Genomic DNA, 18528 nt, shown 5'->3' with positions numbered 1-18528 from the left:
CATCTTGCCTCCTCATCAAGTCTCATCTTGGTAGCCTGCTTACCCTTTCTCTGAGTGCCACTAGGCCTCCCCATCAGGGAAAGTGGTCAAATATGGAGCACGAGAGTTCATGTCAGAGTCGGTGCCCTGTTCTACTCAACTCTGGAGAATTCCCTGTCCATTGGCTGAGTAAGGGTTCGACGTTTACTGCGTGTATTGTCCTTGGTTGGTGCAGTACTTTGAGCAGAACCCCTGGGCCCAGATCTGCCTGTCATGATGTTCTTTTTATAGGTTTCTAGTACCCTCTGGTTCCTTCTATTTCCCCATTCTCCCATGCTTCTCTCACCTAGAGTCCCAATAGGATGTCCTCAAATCTGTCCCCATCTCTTGGTAAGTGAAGACTTTCATGTGACGTGTCTCTTGGGCCAGTATCCAATTATAAGTGAGTATATACCATGTGAGTCTTTCTGGGTCTGGCTTAACTCATTCATTTTGATCATTTCTAGTTCCATCCATTTGTCCAGAAATTTCGGGATTTACTTGTTTTTTATAGCTGAGTAGTATTCCATAGTGTAAATGTACCACAGTTTCTTTATCCATTCTTTGACTGAGGGACACTTAGGCTGTTTCCAGGTTCTGGCTATTATGAATAAGGCCACTATGAACATGGTTGAGCAAATGTCCTTGTTGTGTGGTCGCCTATAAGAAAGTAAAGCAGTGGCTCACAGTTGAGCTCTCACTAGACTATGTATACTCTAGTTCTACCTGTAGGTGTTGATGGACTGTCTTCCAGGATAGCCAGGCTGTCCAAGGCTCTGCATTTGAGGCCGGTGGCCATGCTTAAGAACGGCTCACAGTTGGTGTGCTGTGCCAGCGGATCTTAACACTGGGGTTTTAAGGAGTAGCATTTCTTTAAATAAGTTTAACAAGGAAGCTCAATTTGTAAAACTTTTTAAAACAAAGCTGCAGCAGAGTGGAGCTTAAAAATCTAGTCACCTTTCCAGGGGCTTCTCCAAGGACCCTAAAACACAAGTAGAGACACATCATCAGATTAGGAAGTTTTGGGTAAAAATTAGGCTATGAAGGAACAGTTTGATTTTCCAATGTAAAAGAATAGTTAAAAAATGATTAAAAGACTTGTCTTGATCCTAATAATGGTTTGATGACATACATAAAACTGAAGTTATGAAATTAAAAGTCAAGGAAAATGATTGGCTCCAGCTTTGAGTTGAATATAATTGAATATAGCTTGCTAACAGTTTGCCTAGAACACAAATACATAAATTAATAGGAATATAATAATTTAATTATTAGCTCTGAAAAACATTCTGGACAGTGAAATAGGACAGAAAGTTAGACAATAATTGATATTAATGAAAAACTCTGTTAGACACCATGAAGTGTTTATCTTACTTAGTATTATATAAAAAGGTGTTTGCTCTTTGCATTCAAATGTAGCATTCTAAGACAGCACACTTAAAAAGAATAATAAACAATATTTACTTATATGTAAAAAGTTTTTTATTTTTAAAATATTGAGAGTATGTGTGAGTACATGCGCTTGGAAGTCAGAGAACAACTTGTGGGAATTGGTTCTGTGCTTTCACTGTGTGGGTTCTGGGGATGGAGCTCAGGTCCCCAGGCTTGGCAACAATCATCTTTACCTGCTGAGCCATTTCCCCTCCCCCAGTTTCAGTGACTTACAAAAGAGTACAATAAGTAGAGGAAAAAATAAAAGGTGAGCTTAAAACTGATACCAAATACGCAGCATTTTGGTTTCCTATGTATAGCAGAACTCCTGGACCTGCCCGCAGAACGCATAATGACACAGGTTTTTTAGTATTTGAAAGCTTTTTTTAAGGCATTTTAGTTGGGCAGATTCCCAGCCAGCTTCCAAGCTTAACCAACTAAGCCTGGCACTATGTCCCACCAAATGGCTCACTCTACCTCTCTGCTCCTCTTCATGTCCATCCACCTCCGTGTCCTTCTGGCAAATCTCCTGACTTTGCTTTCTTCCTTCCGGAGTCCCTTGTCTTCCAGAAGTTACACCGTCCAATTTCTGCCCAGATACTGGTCATCAACTCTATTACATCCTATTTAGGCAAGTGAGGAAGGACGAATGTTTACAAAATATGAGAGCATTGATGAACCATAAAAATAACAATACCAAGGTCTAGCTATTACTTAACTCTGCCAGTTGAGCAATCAACAATTGAATATATGGAGATACATCTTCACACAGTGAATTCCAACATCTATATCAAGTTCTTCCCTTTGGGCTTCCTCAAAGATAGTGAGGACCACATAAATTCAGACTAGGTTAGGAATGGCATGATGTTTCAACAGGTGGGACTGCTGTATCTACTCTGGTCTGCAGTGACTGTGTGCTGTGGGGTTTCTTGCGGTTTTGCAGGAGGAGGTTGTTTTGTTGACTTTTTAAGGCAAAAAAAAAAAAAAAAAAGACTAATCAGTGTGTCCTTGACTAAGACATGCTTCATTGTCTTCAAGTACTTTTTTGGCCAATGAATTCTAAACATAGAGTGCCCATAATCAGCTCAGTATTGGATTGAAAAGTGATTTGAAAACTATTGGCAGAAATGGCTATAATTATTAAATTTACTGCAGAACAAGGCAAGGTAGTAAAGTTGGCTTTTTGTCAAATGTCAGTAGTTTTATTAGCAAAAAATTCGTCATTTGCAGGGCCAGAGTGAAAGGAGGCTCCAAAGATCCATTCTTTCATAATTATAGTTTCACCTATACATATTATGCAAAGCTAATATTTAAAGCATTTGCCAAAATTAACTTCCTCTGCATGTCTTTTATATTACAGTGAATTGCGGCAGCTTTTTATGGCTTGCTGCTTTTGTATGCCATAATAATCCATAATTATGGGTTTGCTGCAAATGATGTAGGGTTTGTTTAATGTAACCATCTGAAAAGATAACCCTGATTAGCTAGGTTTGTTTAATGAGTGCTAGTTATATAATGCCCTAGAAGCGCTGGTATCGTCGTTTTGCATTTGTCACCAGGACAGTTATTTTAGGATTTGATTTTAATTTTTAAATTAGAGAATTTTTATGTCTTCCTTCTATTTTAGGAGATAAGTATGAGAGAGATATTTTCTTTCTTTAAATTAGGGTTCAAAAATCTAAATAAATTCTAACCACCCAATTAACAAGTTAAGAGATTTTGATCTTTTCATATATGTGCATAGATCCTGAATTTAGAGAAACAGCTTAGGAGAAAAATTATTTTGATCATATCTGAATTTGAAATTTACCCTTTGAGTATTTTCAGTATTAGTAATTATAGCAGATTGCAGCAACTTTTTACAGCTTGCTATTTTTATGTGCTACTTAAGGTAGGTGGCGAGTATTTAGTTCTTGAGCTGGGTCTTACTATGTGTTCAGGCCAGCCTGAATCAGGAGCTCCTCCTGATCCTCCTGCCTCAGCCTACCCAAGTGTAGGATTATGTAAGTGCACCTCCATTTCCAGCTCCAAGAGCTCTTTTAAACTGGATCCCCACTGTTTGATCCTTTGGGCAGAGGATATGTAGGATAGACTACTGCCTGGGCGTGGGGGCTTATGCTCTGTCAGTGAGTAGGGCCACCCTTGGGGTTTGATTAGTCCTTGTAATGCTATCAAAACTGAATGGTTTATATTGTATTTATTATGCTGAGCTTTGTACATAGGTGTTTTTAATTCATCTTTACATATAAGTCTAGGCTGTTCTTACAGAGTAAGGGAATAAAGAGTTTTCTGTGATTGGTCCATGATCATAGAGCAAGCTAAAGCCAGAGCTGTTTCTGATCCCTTTTGGCAATCGCATCTGTTAAACTGTACTCCTTTCTTCCTTCATGATGTAAACTTTTATGTTCTGTAAAGAATATTATTGTTTAGAAATGACTCACCTGTTTTAAGTATGTCACTCTCTAGGTGAAAGTACAAGTAAAGAATAGAATTTTTTTACTGCATCAAAAGTTAGTTTTCACTGGGCATGATGGCATAGCACTCAAGAGACAGAGGCAGGCAGATCTCTGAGTTCTAGGCCAGCCTGGTCTACACAGAGAAAACTTGTCTCAACCAAACAAAAAGGTAGTTTTAATTTTTCATTGCCATTTAAGACATGATTTACTCATATTTAGGTGAACTCTACTTATGGGTCCTAACTATTTATTCAGTAACTTATGCTATATATTATCCTTTTTGAAGGTCCTGTGTACAGAAATTTGGGGGGCTTTTTTATATTATTTTTGCATATGCATTTATATTATTACACATATATACAATAAACTACCTACAGTATGAAGAACCATGATGCAATCAGGAATTAAATAAATGTTAACATTCTTAGTGTTTTGGCTATTTGGCTTAGTGTTTGGCTATTTGTATTTGACAGCATTAAAGAAAACATTTTTCCTATCTTGGTGCGTCTAAAATTCTGAATGTAAAGCAATCTCCATCACATCTTATCAACTTAAAACATCTATCTGGACCTAAAATCATCTTAACTCCTAAACAACTAAGACCAGGTAGCTTAGTTTTACAGAAAATTTAAGATTTAAATTCATTGTTTTCATTTGTCACAAAGAAAAAGGCACTTTAAGAAAAAGTAAAGTGTATAGATACTGGTGTGTAAGGCAAAAGACCAGCTGATAAATCACTCAGCTTTCTGAACCATTTGTCCTCATGTGTAAGATGAGCTTCGATACCTACTCAGTTGCCATTACGGAAGGGACAGCAGACGTTAGATTGGAGCCAGTCCTTTCTCATCATCTTGTTACACAGCTTTGAAAATGAAAGAATAAATCAAGATGAACTACTTAATGTTATCGTGTGCTATTAAATAGCTGATTTTCAGAACTAGCATAAGCACACTTAAAAGTAGCTCAGTGTGTGTGTATGTGTGTGTGTGTGTGTTGAAGATTAATTTTTGATGTGAACATATTAAAAATCAACAGAATACTAATGAAAACTGTCCATTGTTGGGAGTTAGAGATCATATGGTGAGCAGAGAAACTGACTGCTTGCTCAACTTTCTATCTATGCCAGTGTTATAGTTCTCAATTTTGAGGGCTGAAACCTTAAAAATGCAACACACTAGACTATTCTTTAAGAAATCATGCCAGTACTGCACAAGCCAGTTTATTTTTAAGTTTGTTGAAATATAGTTTACATAAAATACATGCTTCTTTTGATAAGGCAGTTTTTGTATATACTCAGCATTTTGGTAGTAACAAAATTATATGCATTTTACCAAAAACATCAGGCTAAACACTTAATATTGGAATCTTCAGCTGAGGCTATAACTCAACTAAAGTGGAGCACATGCCTATGTTCTGTGAAGCCTTAAATTCAATCCTCAGCACCATCCCCACCCCCAAAAGGAAGTTTAATAGTATGCAAATCAAGACTTTAATTCTGAAAATTTTATATTTGTTTTGATAGGTAAGTCCTAGTGTCCCCAACTGGTTAGCTTTCAGGAAAACAATAGATGAATAGGTAGGTAGGTAGGTAGGTAGGTAGATAGGATAGATAGATAGATAGATAGATAGATAGATAGATAGATAGATAGATAGGTGATAGATGGAAAGAAAGAATACAAAGACAAGATCATTCCCTGACCATAGTAGAATAATAGAGAAATATAGTCATTTGGTAACTTTATCTAAATCTAAGTGGAGGCAGGAACACTAACTCCTCCTCACCCCTCATACAACAAAGCATGCTCTTCTGACATGAATTACTAAAATATCCTTACCAGTGACAGCTCTCCTCCTACTGCTTAAATTGAAAATATCAAGAAAATGACCAGTTATCTTCCTAACACCACTCACTCCAAGCTAGTCTCTGCAGCCCCACAGCTCATATTTGGAGCTTGGCCTTTAGAGTTCCCTTGTCATATAAGGCTGCACTGATTCACTATTTGAATTCAGGTATCCCTTTTTTTCTGACACACTTTTTACTATCAATAAAATCCAGAATGAAATGACATTTCAAGATGCTGCAAACTATGTCTCTAAATCTGGAATATCATTGTGAGATAAATGTTATCGGTTAGATAGATTTCATTGGTTTTTTTAATCTGTATGTTTAGTGTATTTCAGGGAATTGATTTCTGATACCTTCGGTCTTCAAAGATGATCTACCTTTAAAAGCTTCTGTCTAAATTGTGGATCCATAAGAAACAGTTCTAAAAGGGCTTCCTTATAAAATACACAAACTGCTTCATCACAAAAGTTTTCTCTACTATTTCCATTACTCCTATAATAAGAAAGCTATGTGGGTGGTAGTGTCTCATGCCTTTAAACACAACACCCTGGAGGCAGAGGCAGGTAGATCTTTGTAAGATCAAGGTAAGCCTGGTTTACAGAGGGAGTTCTAGAACAGCCAGGACTACATATAGAAACCCTGCCTCACACAAAAAGAAAAGAAAAGAAAAAAAGAAGAAACCTAAATTACATATATTAATATTCAGATATTTGATTGCGATTTAACAATGCAGTGAAGTCCTCCTTCTTTTCTAATTGTTTTATGACTCCTAGGAAGCAGTATTATACCCACTCATTTGTGGTTTTTTTTGTTTTTGTTTTTTCAGTGAAAACTCAGATGCAACAAGGATTAATCTCTATAGCAGCCCGCACTGTTATTACCCATTTGGTGAATCACTTGGGCCATTATCCAATGAGTGGTGGTCCTGCTATGCTAACAAGTCAGGTCTGTGAAAATCATGACAATCACTACAGTGAAAGTGCTGAACTTTCTCCTGAGCTCTTTGAAAGTCCAAATATTCAGTTTTTTGTGCTGAATAATACAACCTTAGTGTCTTGTATCCAGATAAGATCAGAAGAGAGTTTGCCTGGAGGAGGTTTGGCTGCTGGCCTTGTGTCAGCCAATTCAAATGTTAGAATCATAGTACGTGATCTCTCTGGAAAGTACTCATGGGATTCTGCCATACTCTATGGACCACCCGTTGTAAGTGCTTTGCCTGAGCCTACATCTTTCTTACTTTCAATGTCTCACCAAGAGAAGCCAGAAGAGCCTCCTACATCTAATGAATGCTTAGAAGACGTAACAGTAAAAGATGGACTCTCTCTCCAGCTTAGAAGGCTTAGAGAAACTGTACCAACTTGGTCTACAATAAGAGAGGAGGAAGATGTCCTTGATGAGCTCCTGCAGTATTTAGGCACTACAAGTCCTGAGTGTTTACAGAGAACTGGAATCTCCCTCAATGTTCCTGCTCCACAACCTGTATGCATTTCTGAAAAACAAGAGAATGACGTCATTAATGCTATCCTTAAGCAATACACAGAAGAGAAAGAGTTTGTAGAGAAGCACTTTAATGACTTAAACATGAAAGCCTCAGAACAAGATGAACCAACACCTCAGAAGCCTCAGTCAGCATTTTATTACTGCAGATTGCTTCTTAGTATATTGGGAATGAATTCCTGGGACAAACGGTAAGAAGGAGGAAAGGTTTTCCTTTTATATATATTTTTTTAATGTCCTTACTTCTAATCAATAATTTTAGTCTCATTTTTTTCTTATTAAATTCTATCTACTATGCCAGAAAGAAAGCTGCCTAAGAGTGTGTGCTCTTTCAAAGGACCCAAGTTTAGTTCCTAGCATCCCCAGTGAGCACCTCATAACTGTAACTCCAGCTGCAGTGAGTCTAATGCCCACTTCAGGCCTCCTTGGGCATTGTAGTCACTTGCACACACATAGACACGTACACACATATATACACATAATTAAGAAATGTAAAAAAAAATAGGAGTTGAAGAGTTGATTCAGTGGTTAAGAGCACTTGTTCTTGCAAAGTCCCAAAGTTCTATTCCCGGCACCCACATAGTGGCTGTAAATCCAGTTCTAGAGGAGCTAATCCTCTCACCTCTGCACCAGGCATACATATGGTACATATATACATGCAGGCAAAACACTCGGACACATAACAGCAACCTTTTTAAGAAATGTTTTAGAAAGAAAATAAAACCTATAAATTCTATCTACCAAATAGTGTTTTGGCCAATAGACAAATTGTTTGGATTTGATTGTTTGGTTTTTTTATATGAAAATTCAGAGGAATAAAAAGATCCTTAATCCAGTACATTCTTAACATTTTCATACTTACTATGAAGATTATGTAACTTAAAAATTACAGTCATATAATTGAAAGAACATCAAATTTTTAAACCTTCATTTAAGCTTATCAGTTTCTTAGATCAGTTACAATGTTTTCATTTCAAATTTGAATTAAGAAGTAACTCAAAATTCAGGATCATATCAAGAAAATAATGGATTTTTCTTTCTATTTTTTTATACATGTCATAAAACCTTATTAAAAACTTGTACAGGGCATGTTGGTATATACCTGTATCTCCAGCATTTTGAAGGCCAGCTTGGGCTATAAGACACCCTGTCTCCAAAATCAAAACAAAACAGCCTTATGATAGACCAGGAGAGTAGTGCAGTATCAGGGTGGAGTTCGCACTTGCAAGGCCTTATGTTTAAGCTCCAGTACAGAAAACAGCAAATAAATTTCTTACAGAACCAAACAAGAAGTTAAATGAAAAGAACATTTAAATCAGAACCAGGTAGAGATTCTTTGTCTTTGAACTTTGGCCTATAGTGTCCAAATTAAGAATAATTTTTACCTCAATAGTAGAAAGAAGTAATGTACAAAAACACTTAAGACTTACTTCACATAAAGCATTACTCATACATATTTAGGTCTTTTGTTTGTTTGGGTTTTTTTAAAGACAGGATCACATGTAATCCAGGCTGGTTTTGAACTGGCTCTGTAACTGAGGATGACCTTGAACCTCTTGCTCGTTCTGTCTCCACCTTTCAAGTGCTGAGACTATAGGTATGTGCCAACATGCCTGGCTACATTCAGGTTTTGTTGTTTTTAATAAGAATTGAATACAGGACCTTGTTTTTAATTTTGTGCCATCAATGACATAGGAGAGTAAATGGCATATTATTCCTTTTACCATTAAGTAATAGAAAGATATCATTTTATTAGCTTATAGTAGCAGGAAGAGAGAGGCTCACAGATGACTGGATGAGTGAATGTGCGATACTCTGGGCACATGTGAAACATTAAGATGGACTTGCTCTTTCTCTTGCTGAGTAGCTACATTTCACTGGCTGAAAGCCTTCCACTTGTTAGACAGTATTCTTGCCTGGGCTGTTTTCTTTTACTTCTCATTTATTTTCTGGGGTATGGAAGCACACACACGCTATAGCACATGATAGAACTCAAAGAACAACTCCCTGTCCTTCCACCTGCTGAGCCACCTAAACTATTTTATATAAAGACCATAGTTTGCCTTATGTTGTGTCTGACTACATAAAAATGTCATTTAGTTATTAAAGAAATACATTCTAATTTCTTGTTATGGAATGGTCTATATATTCTCTCCTGAGAAAAGTTAAAGATGGAAAGCTATATTTTTTGACAACAAGCTTTTATACTTTCTGTCATAAGTAAGTACATTTTGTACTTTGTATTGATTTTATGTACATGTTTAGGACACAAAGTAAAAATTATATGTCTATTCATATTTCTAAAAAACATAATAGGACTCGGGGTATATAATATATATGTATACACACATATATGTACTAATAGCACTGAGGGTGTGTGTGTATTTTTCCAGTATGTGTAACCCTCCCATTTGATTATCTTGCACTATATACACACAACACACACACACAGAAAAAAAATGTTTTAATAAATGCAATATAAAACAAAAAAAGCAAACTCTTACAAGTCCTTGTGTCCATTTCCTTGGATATAAGCTTGGGGTACTCAGAACACCTTCAAGGAGAGATGAACTGGCCGTTATAAGGTATCTGTCGGAAATGAATGATGGCCTCATAGAAATAATAACATATATTCTTTACATTTTTTAGGGTCTGGTTCTCCTTTGTGTTAGAAGTATAGAAACATAAAGAAAGTGTAAAAAATTGCATGAATAGAATGGGAACTATTCCCAGACCGTCAAGTCCTTCCTTGCAAAGGTGCTGAAATGTTTATAAATCTCTATTTAGGAGGAGCTTTCATCTCCTGAAGAAAAATGAAAAGCTGCTTAGAGAACTTAGGAACTTGGATTCAAGGCAGTGGTGAGTTCTTGGGAAACCTTCACATTTACAATTGGAAACTTGCAGCTATTTCTGTTGGCAGTAATACTGTGAATAACAATGTAAACTGTCACACTGTGCTGTTGAGTTACAGAACAGAAACTGTGTCAGTGAACCTTAGATAAAATTTTTTTTAAATATAGAACTGTCTTAAGATGTTTGCTATATTTGAAATACTTAACATTCTTTGTGTGCATTTCACAGTCCCTTTTGAATTGGAGAAAACTAATTGGATGTGTAAAATACCCTCAGGTTTCTGTGCCATACTTAACTGTCGCTCGTTCTACTGCTTATGACAGATTAGAAAGCTAACTTAAAACAAGCCACCTACTAGGTCATCACTCTTGTGCAAGAGTTCGAAGAGAAGTGAGCTGATGTGCACAGTTGCTGTATGAACTCCACATCTTTGAAAGCTCTATGCTGAATCATTTTTTTCCAGTTTCAAAAAAGTTACCCTTTTATTCATATATTACTCTGACTTACATCTCTTCTGCCTGTATACGATCCTCTTCAAAAAAAAAAAAAAGAATCTCTTCAGCTTGCACCTCGTTGTATTCACAAATGTGCTTGGCACACTCAGGAAAAGGGGCCTTCAGTTAAGGAATGCCTTCATGAGACTGGCCTGTGGCTTGTCTGTGGGGCGTTTCCTTGCTTGCTAATTGACGTAGGAGAGCCCAGCCCAAAATGGATTGTACTTTCCTTAGGCAGGTGGGTCTGGGCTGGATATACTGGGAGCAAACCTGTAAGCATTGTTCCTCCATGGCCTCTGCTTCAGTAGCTGCCTTGAGTCCACTGAACCAGCCCTTTTGGTCAGAGTCTTATCACAGTAACAGAAAAACAAACTAGGACAAGTTTTAAGCTGCAAGTCTTATTCCTTTCATAATGTTTTCTACCAAATTTATGGGGAAATGTCACCATGACTATCCTATATTTCCTAACTGAGAGGTGTCTTGTTTTCTTCAGAATGGTCTTTTTTTTTTTAATTTGCATTTATTTGCTTGCTGTGTGTTAGGATTATTTTATATTTGTGGAGGCTGTTTAACTTTCAGTTTTAAGCTTCAAATTGGTGGAGTTTATTCATTTTTGCATAGTCATCTTTCTCAGTATTTTTCTTTGCATTTCCTCAGTTGCTTGTACATACAGAGTCCTGTGTTGAAACCATTTGTTCTGTATTTCCTTATAAATATTTATTTGATTAAGATGGTTATATTTTAGATTTACTTCTTTATTCTTTCTAGAGTACATTTTGAATTATGACATAAAAAGGCACCTACCACCAAGCCCAGTGACCTGAATTTAATTCCTGTGACCCACATGATGAAAAAAAAAAAGAGCAAAATCCCCCCAAAAAAATCTTCTGATCACCCCACATGCATGTGTGTATAGACACTAACAGTAATAATAATAATTAATAAAATAAAATAATGAAAGTGGGAGGAAGGGAGGAACAGGAAGATATAAGGGATGGGATAACAATTGAGATATAATCTGAATGAATTAATTAAATAAAAAAATAAATAAAATAAAATTTTTTTAAAGGAGAGAGCTGGAAAGACAGCTCAGTGGTTAAAAACATATCGTATGGTTGCAGAGGAACCAAGTTCAGTTCTCAGCACCCATGTTGGTGTCTCACTACTGCCTTGTAACTCCAACTCCAGGGGACCTGACACCTTTTATGTTTGCATGGGCACTAATATGTACTTGCAGATATACCCACACAGACATGCACACACATATAAATCACAATAATATAAATAAATAAATAAATAAATTGAAAAATAATTTGAACTAGGTTGAATGTTGGAAAATTATTTTTATTTCTATAATTTGTTAAATTAATTCCAGTCTTTCTTACTGATTTAATATTTCCTTTATCAAACATTAAGCCTTGTGCTTCAAAGCTGTGTGTTTCTATTAATTTATATTTTTTTTTGCACATGTATATATGTTTAATATATTACTGCTATATAATACATTTTCCATGTACAATTATGCTGTCATTTTACTTATTATGAAACCCAAACCTTGTTTATGTGGGTAATTTCTGGGTATTTTGTTATTTTACTGTTAATTCTATATTTTTGACATTTTGGCTTTGAGCCTAGCCTTTAATGGATGAGCCATCTCTCTGGTCCCTTATATTTTTGGGCTCTTTTCCATTTTTAATATTGATCTTGTACCCAACACTTTAGTGAACTTTCATACTGCTTTTAAGCATCTTACAGTTGGTTTTATAAAAGAAAGAAAGAAAGAAAATCCCAAATGTTCAATTTTACCAATGAAGACTAAGAAGCCAGATGCTGGAGTGAAAGCCAGCTAGCTCAGAGAGATAGAGAAAGCACCCAGCTGACCTTCCTACTCAGCTCATGTTCCAGAAGGAAAAAGCCCAAAAAGCTCACTAGCTCAGCTGACAGTCCAGGGGAAAAAAAACCAACAAAGCAAAACAACCCCCCCCCCCCGCCAAAAAAAAAAAAAACAGACAAGGACAAAGAGCTTGCTAGCTCAAAGCTCAAAAAACCCCTTCTTCTTATCCACATTGTCTTAAATACCCTTCACCTCAAAGTCCCTTCTACTCTTTCATGCCTGTCAGCTGGTCTCTTGCTCTGCCTCTAACCCTAGAGTTAACTTTATTAAACCCTGTGTCCAGAAGGCTCTTGAATTAAAGTTGTGTGTTAGGGCTACTCCAGGCCGAAGAGGAAATATGTTTTTATAGTTCATAATCTTGAGGTTCACAATGGGATCAAATATCCTACAACATATAGTTGTCCCTCTTAAGATTTGTTTAGGTATACAACCACTATATACAAACAAACAACCCTTTTCTGATAGTTATCTTGGCTTCTATCATCTTTTACACTGAGCAGAACTTTGGGGTTAGTGATAAGTAATGTCGTAAAAGTGAATGGGCGTCCTTGTCTGTCTGATTAATGAGAGTAACTCTTCTTTTTCCTCACTCAGTAGGAGCTATTCTTGTTCATTTAAAATTGATCTTTTTAATCATGCTAAGAAAGCAATTTATCCTGTATGATTTAAAAAAAATAGTGCTGGTATGTTATCACAGTTTTTTGAGGTTATAATATAATTACAACATTTCTCCCTTCCCTTTCCTCTTCACACTTCTTTTTTCCCTTTTTTAAGAGTATTTATATATACATTTATATTATTATACATATATAAAATAAACTACATACAGCAAGAAGAACCACAAAAAACAGGAATTATGTTAATGTTACATTCATAGTATTTTGGCTATTTGTGTTTGTCAACTTTGAAGAAAACATCTTTCCTATCTTGGTGAGCCTAAAATTCTGAATGTAAATCAATATCTATCATAGCTCATCTCTATCAACTTAAAACATCTATCTAGACCTAAAAACATATTAACCACTAAACAACTAAGTTTAATAAAATATCTAGTCTTCAGCTCTATCAGAGACTTGAGAAGGAATAAAATTAATTACCTGAGTAAACAGGAAGTGCAGGTTAACAGCTTCCAAAGTGAAAAGACAGTTTGCTGCCTGAACAGTCACCCAACACTCTCTATAATGTGGAAGCATCATCTTCAGCCTTCTGGCCCAATATATCTGACAGACATACTTGTGAGGCAGGAACTATTGGGGACTTGCTTACCACCCTGTCTTGGCAGAGTTTAGTTGTTGACTCTGCCTGCATCCAAACTTGCCCATTTTTAGGCAAAATTCTGTCAGTGGCCAAAATGAGGGCATTTTGCCCCGTGGCTAGTTTGTCATATTTGAAGCCATCTCCATGAGGAGATTCTTTCCATTCAGGTGCTCCTGTGGTTCCAATTTCTTAACTAATTTGTGTCTATTGTATTTTAGTATAAAAACTGTGTGTACACTTGGAGAGTTGCCTCAGTGATTTCACGAGCACTTGTTGCTCTTACAGAGGACCTGGGTTTGATTCCCAGCATCCACATGGTGGCTTACGACTCTCTGTAGCTCCAGCCCCAGGGGATCCAAAGCCCTCTTCTGACCCTGTGGGCACCAGGCACTCACTTGGTTCACTTACATACTTGCAGGATGCAGGCAAAATACCCTTACATATAAAATAATATTAAATAAATCTAAAAAATATGTCTAGTCTGTTGACTTGCCATATTTGGCTTACTAAAATTTCATTTTGTATCGAGCTATAGTCCATTTATTAACAGGTTCTATAGATTTTTTGTTCTGTCACTGTGGGTTTTAGAATTAAGGTTATAGTGAACTTCATAAATCAATATTATGTTACTTGAAATTTCATATTTAAAATAATTTCCCTCTTGATTTGTCTTTTTCAGTTTTTGTTTCAGCTTTTGGATCAATTCCATTACTTTTTTGTTTGTTTTACAAACATATTTTATTGAGATAATATGTTATCAAGTAGATAAGAGTCGCATTTTTGCCTATTTCATCTGTATTACACTGACCAAAATTCAGCATCTCATAATTCGCTATTCTGTTCCTTTTCTCAGCTTAGGTTTTTGGAATAAACAAACTTTCCTATTGTATATTTGAGTGTGTGTGTGTACACACATGCACATTAATTTGTGTATATGCATCTGTACATGTATGTGCAGGTACACATGTATATGCAAGTGCATGTGGAAATAGACAACTTTATCATTTCTCAGGTGTCATCTACTTCATTTCTTGAGCAGGGTTTCTCACTGGCCTTAAGCTTGTTTGACGTGGCTGTTTGGTCAGTGAATCCAAGGACCCACCTGTTTTTCCCTCGCATGTACAGGTTATTCTAAGTACACACAACCACACTTGCTTTTTTTCTTTTCTTTTCTTTTCTTTTTTTTTTAAAGTAGGTTTGAGAGAATCAAACTCAGATTCTTGTGCCTACATTGCAAATACTTTACCAGCTGGGTGCTCTCTTCTGTTCCTATGTTCTGTTTCTAATTCATTAGTTTCTGTTCTGATATTTTTATATCACTTTCATAAGCATTGTTTTCTTTTTCTCATCTTCTGATCTGATTCTGATAACATCAGACACATTATCCATCATATCACTGGCTCCACTCTTTCTTAGACCTAGAACCAAATGTTATGTTTCTTACTGGTGGGAAGGGTGTTTGTTTTGCTGTTTGCTAACAATGAAATGACCCAGGTGTATGTTCTAGCTAAATGTATAGCATCTATCCACCCTTCAAGTCCGGACTTAAGCATCAGAGTTTCTGGAAAGCCTTGCCATAAACCACTGCTGATCTCCTTAGTTTATCTAATTAATTCAATTTAATTCCAATTAAAGTAGTAGAAGGTTTGAAAATAAAATTGATAAGGAAGTGTTTCCATATGTCATCTTTCCTCAACAGTTTCTCTTGATTCTGACATCTTGTCCTGGTGTGCAGCTTTAAAATTGACAAACCAATACTGAAATGCAGTTTTTATCTAATATGTAAGCTAATAGTAATATATTTACTAAATAACAATCTAATTTTTGAAGCTGCTTTCCATTTACTGTGTGCTATACTGATTTATATAGCAGCTGTAGCACTTCTGATCCTTACCAGCCATATGTGCAGGCTCTGCCTTCTCTGTCATGGCATGCTTATTACCACCTACTTTTTAAATTCATCTTAGTGAATAGGGAGTTGGATCTTGTAATTTTGACTTGCCATATATTATTGGGTATTTTTAAGTGATTAAAATGGCCATTTATATATCTTTTAGAGGAAAGTATTCAAATTTGTACTGAATTAAATAATACCTTCTGAAATTTTTATGTCTACTCAGAACCTTAGAGTGTAATTTGGATATCAGGGTGCAGATATATTAAGATAAGATCATGCTGGATTAAATGCGCTCCCAAATCTGACTGCTGCTCTTATAAAATAGACATGTGCATATATAAAGGAAGAAAGTGACTGGGCAGCTCATGTCAGTGACTCTCTTTTTACGAAAATTTCGTAGATTTTCTTGAATGAAGATTCTCTGTTCCTATATGCATTTAGGACACATCTTCTAAATGTTAGATTTTTTTTAAAATAATAATTTTCACCAGTTAAATTGGGTTTTATTTACAAAAGAGCCCACCCAGATCCATAGTCTGTAATTCTGGAAGCTTCTTTTCTTCCCCATGCCCACCTCAGTTCCATTTGACTGCTTAGACTAGATTAGATTAACATTATATTGGGCATATTGAAACTTTCCTTGTGTCTTTACCACCTGAAGTGAAATGCACCACTTATAAAAACTTGCTGAAGCTTCTTTATTGCTGACATGGAAACCCACCGTCATGACTTGCCTTTTCAAAATACCTACAAAAATCTGGCTGTCAGACTTCAGGCTTAAATACTGTAGTTTGTATCTGCTTATTGTTAGCTATGACCTATTTATTTATTCGTTTGTTCTTACATAATCTGGTAACAAAAAACTTCATGTCTGGTCCAATTTTGAAATCAGTAAGCCTGTATGAGTTCTTCCTATTTGTTTTTCTGGTCTTAAAGTTTGCCAGTATTCACCAAACAAAGCTTGTCAAGTTAGCTTGGGTTGCTAGACTTCTAATGAGTTTTCTATTATGAACACTTTTTAATTCAGAAAGACTAAAAGTTAATTGTCCAAGATTTTGGCAGTTAACCCATGCGGTTTTGTGTCTATTTCTTGTGTTGTTGAATGTAATTTTGGAGAATACACTTCTTACTTATGGCTACTTAGGTCTAAAACAGTTGCTTTAACCTTGAGATTCAGTCACACTGCACAGTGATCAACTCCTTACATGATTCATGCATTCATCTCTAACTAGCCTTGCCCATACTCTTTTCATCTCTCAAACTCTTACCTTTACCTAATTCATTATTACTTTAAGTGCGCTATATTTCTCCAATCAGGAGTAATCAAGCCTTTCTTCTTGTCCAGTGGCAATTTTGACACTTTCATAACTTTTTTATTTATATTGCAACTATTTGTCTCCTTCTGTAGACTATAGCATCTAAATCTTTTTTTATATCCTTACTGTTATATACTCTGTACATAGAATTTAATAAGCAAACAACTTAATGAGTGGTATAATCTTTTGTTTTACAGCCGAGAGACACACAAGATTGCAGTATTCTATGTGGCTGAAGGACAAGAAGATAAGTACTCCATTCTCACCAATACAGGAGGAAGCCAAGCATATGAGGATTTTGTAGCTGGCCTCGGCTGGGAGGTATTGTTTTTACGTTATACCAGCCATCGTTTTCTATTTAGCCCTCAATCCCCCTGCAGACATCAGAATCTAATGATATTTCTATCCCTAATATAAAATAGTGGGCCACTTGTATAAAACTAATGTGTACCCTCCTGTATAATTTAAAGCATACCCGAGGTACTAATGCCTAGTTGTCTAAATGCTGTTGTTTTAGAAATGGTTACATGAGGGACTGGGACGATGGATCTGTTAGTTGAGCACATGAGGACTGAGTGTGGATCCCCAGCACCATGTAAAAGCCAGGCACAGTGGCAGGCATCTGTAACCCCAGCGCTGGGGGAGAGGAGGCAAACAGATCCTGAGAACTGGCTTTACTTTTGATGAGTATACATTTAATGCAGTGGAGTCAAAATAGTATCCTTGGTAGCCATTTAAACTTACAATGAAAATGTTCTCACAGTTGACAATTGTTTCATGGCATTTGTATTGAGGGTATCTGGTAAAATTGTTGAAGACCATTGCACCAGCTATAAACTTGTAGAGGGCTGGAACTTCTTAGTGACTTTTTCATTTAATGCCAGTGCTTTCCACAGTGTCTAACATATAAGCTTTTCCCACTTGGTATGTATTATATGGGTCATATGTATATTATATGTACTATGTGCTTACCAGCTAGTTTACCTTGTGTGGATTATGTAAGCACCAGACAAAAAGTAGTTAAGATGGTCTATGTAAAAATGACTTGAAAATATTTTTAAAACACAAAAGATAGATTTTATGTATTAAAGAACTATAGAATCTGGGCCTGGAGAGATGGCTCAGTGGTTAAGAGCACTGACTGCTCTTCCAAAGGACCTGGGTTCAATTCCCAGCACCCACATGGCAGCTCACAACTGTCTGTAACTCCAAGATATGACACCCCCACACCAACGCACATAAATTAAGATTAAATAAAAAATATTTTTAAGAAAAGAACCATAGATTCATTACAAAAGTGCAGGATATATGAGAAGAAGAGCAAATTGGAAGGACTCATATATACATCCTGATTTCACGTTACTACTAAGTAGTACTAATCAAGATAGTGCGGTGTTCACACAGGAGGAGAACTACAGAATATTGGAATACAATAGAATACAGAAATACTAAGCACACAAGTTTATGGTCAACTGAATTTTAACCTACGAGTCTTTTCAACAAACGTTGCTGATATAGCCTAGTAGCCATATGCCAAGGAAGACGCAGAGGAAGAAGAGAGAGAAGTAG

The 18528-nt window shown here is 36.2% G+C and overlaps 1 protein-coding gene across 2 annotated transcripts in view; it reads left to right on the top strand.

Annotated features, from left to right (window-relative positions):
• Ralgapa1 (Ral GTPase activating protein catalytic subunit alpha 1) overlaps window positions 1–18528 on the top strand; it is a 213682-nt gene that overhangs the window by 142612 nt on the left and 52542 nt on the right. For both annotated transcript variants that reach the window (XM_051146322.1, XM_051146313.1), the window contains 3 exons: window positions 6578–7439; window positions 10036–10107; window positions 17157–17280. In XM_051146322.1, coding sequence (XP_051002279.1) covers window positions 6578–7439; window positions 10036–10107; window positions 17157–17280 — 1058 coding nt within the window. The remainder of the gene's footprint in view (window positions 1–6577; window positions 7440–10035; window positions 10108–17156; window positions 17281–18528) is intronic.

Source organism: Acomys russatus, chromosome 1 (genome assembly GCF_903995435.1).
Source record: "Acomys russatus chromosome 1, mAcoRus1.1, whole genome shotgun sequence".
Lineage (NCBI taxonomy): Eukaryota > Metazoa > Chordata > Mammalia > Rodentia > Muridae > Acomys > Acomys russatus.
The sequence above is the reverse complement of the archived record's forward strand: the minus strand, read 5'-3'. Positions and strand labels throughout refer to the sequence as shown.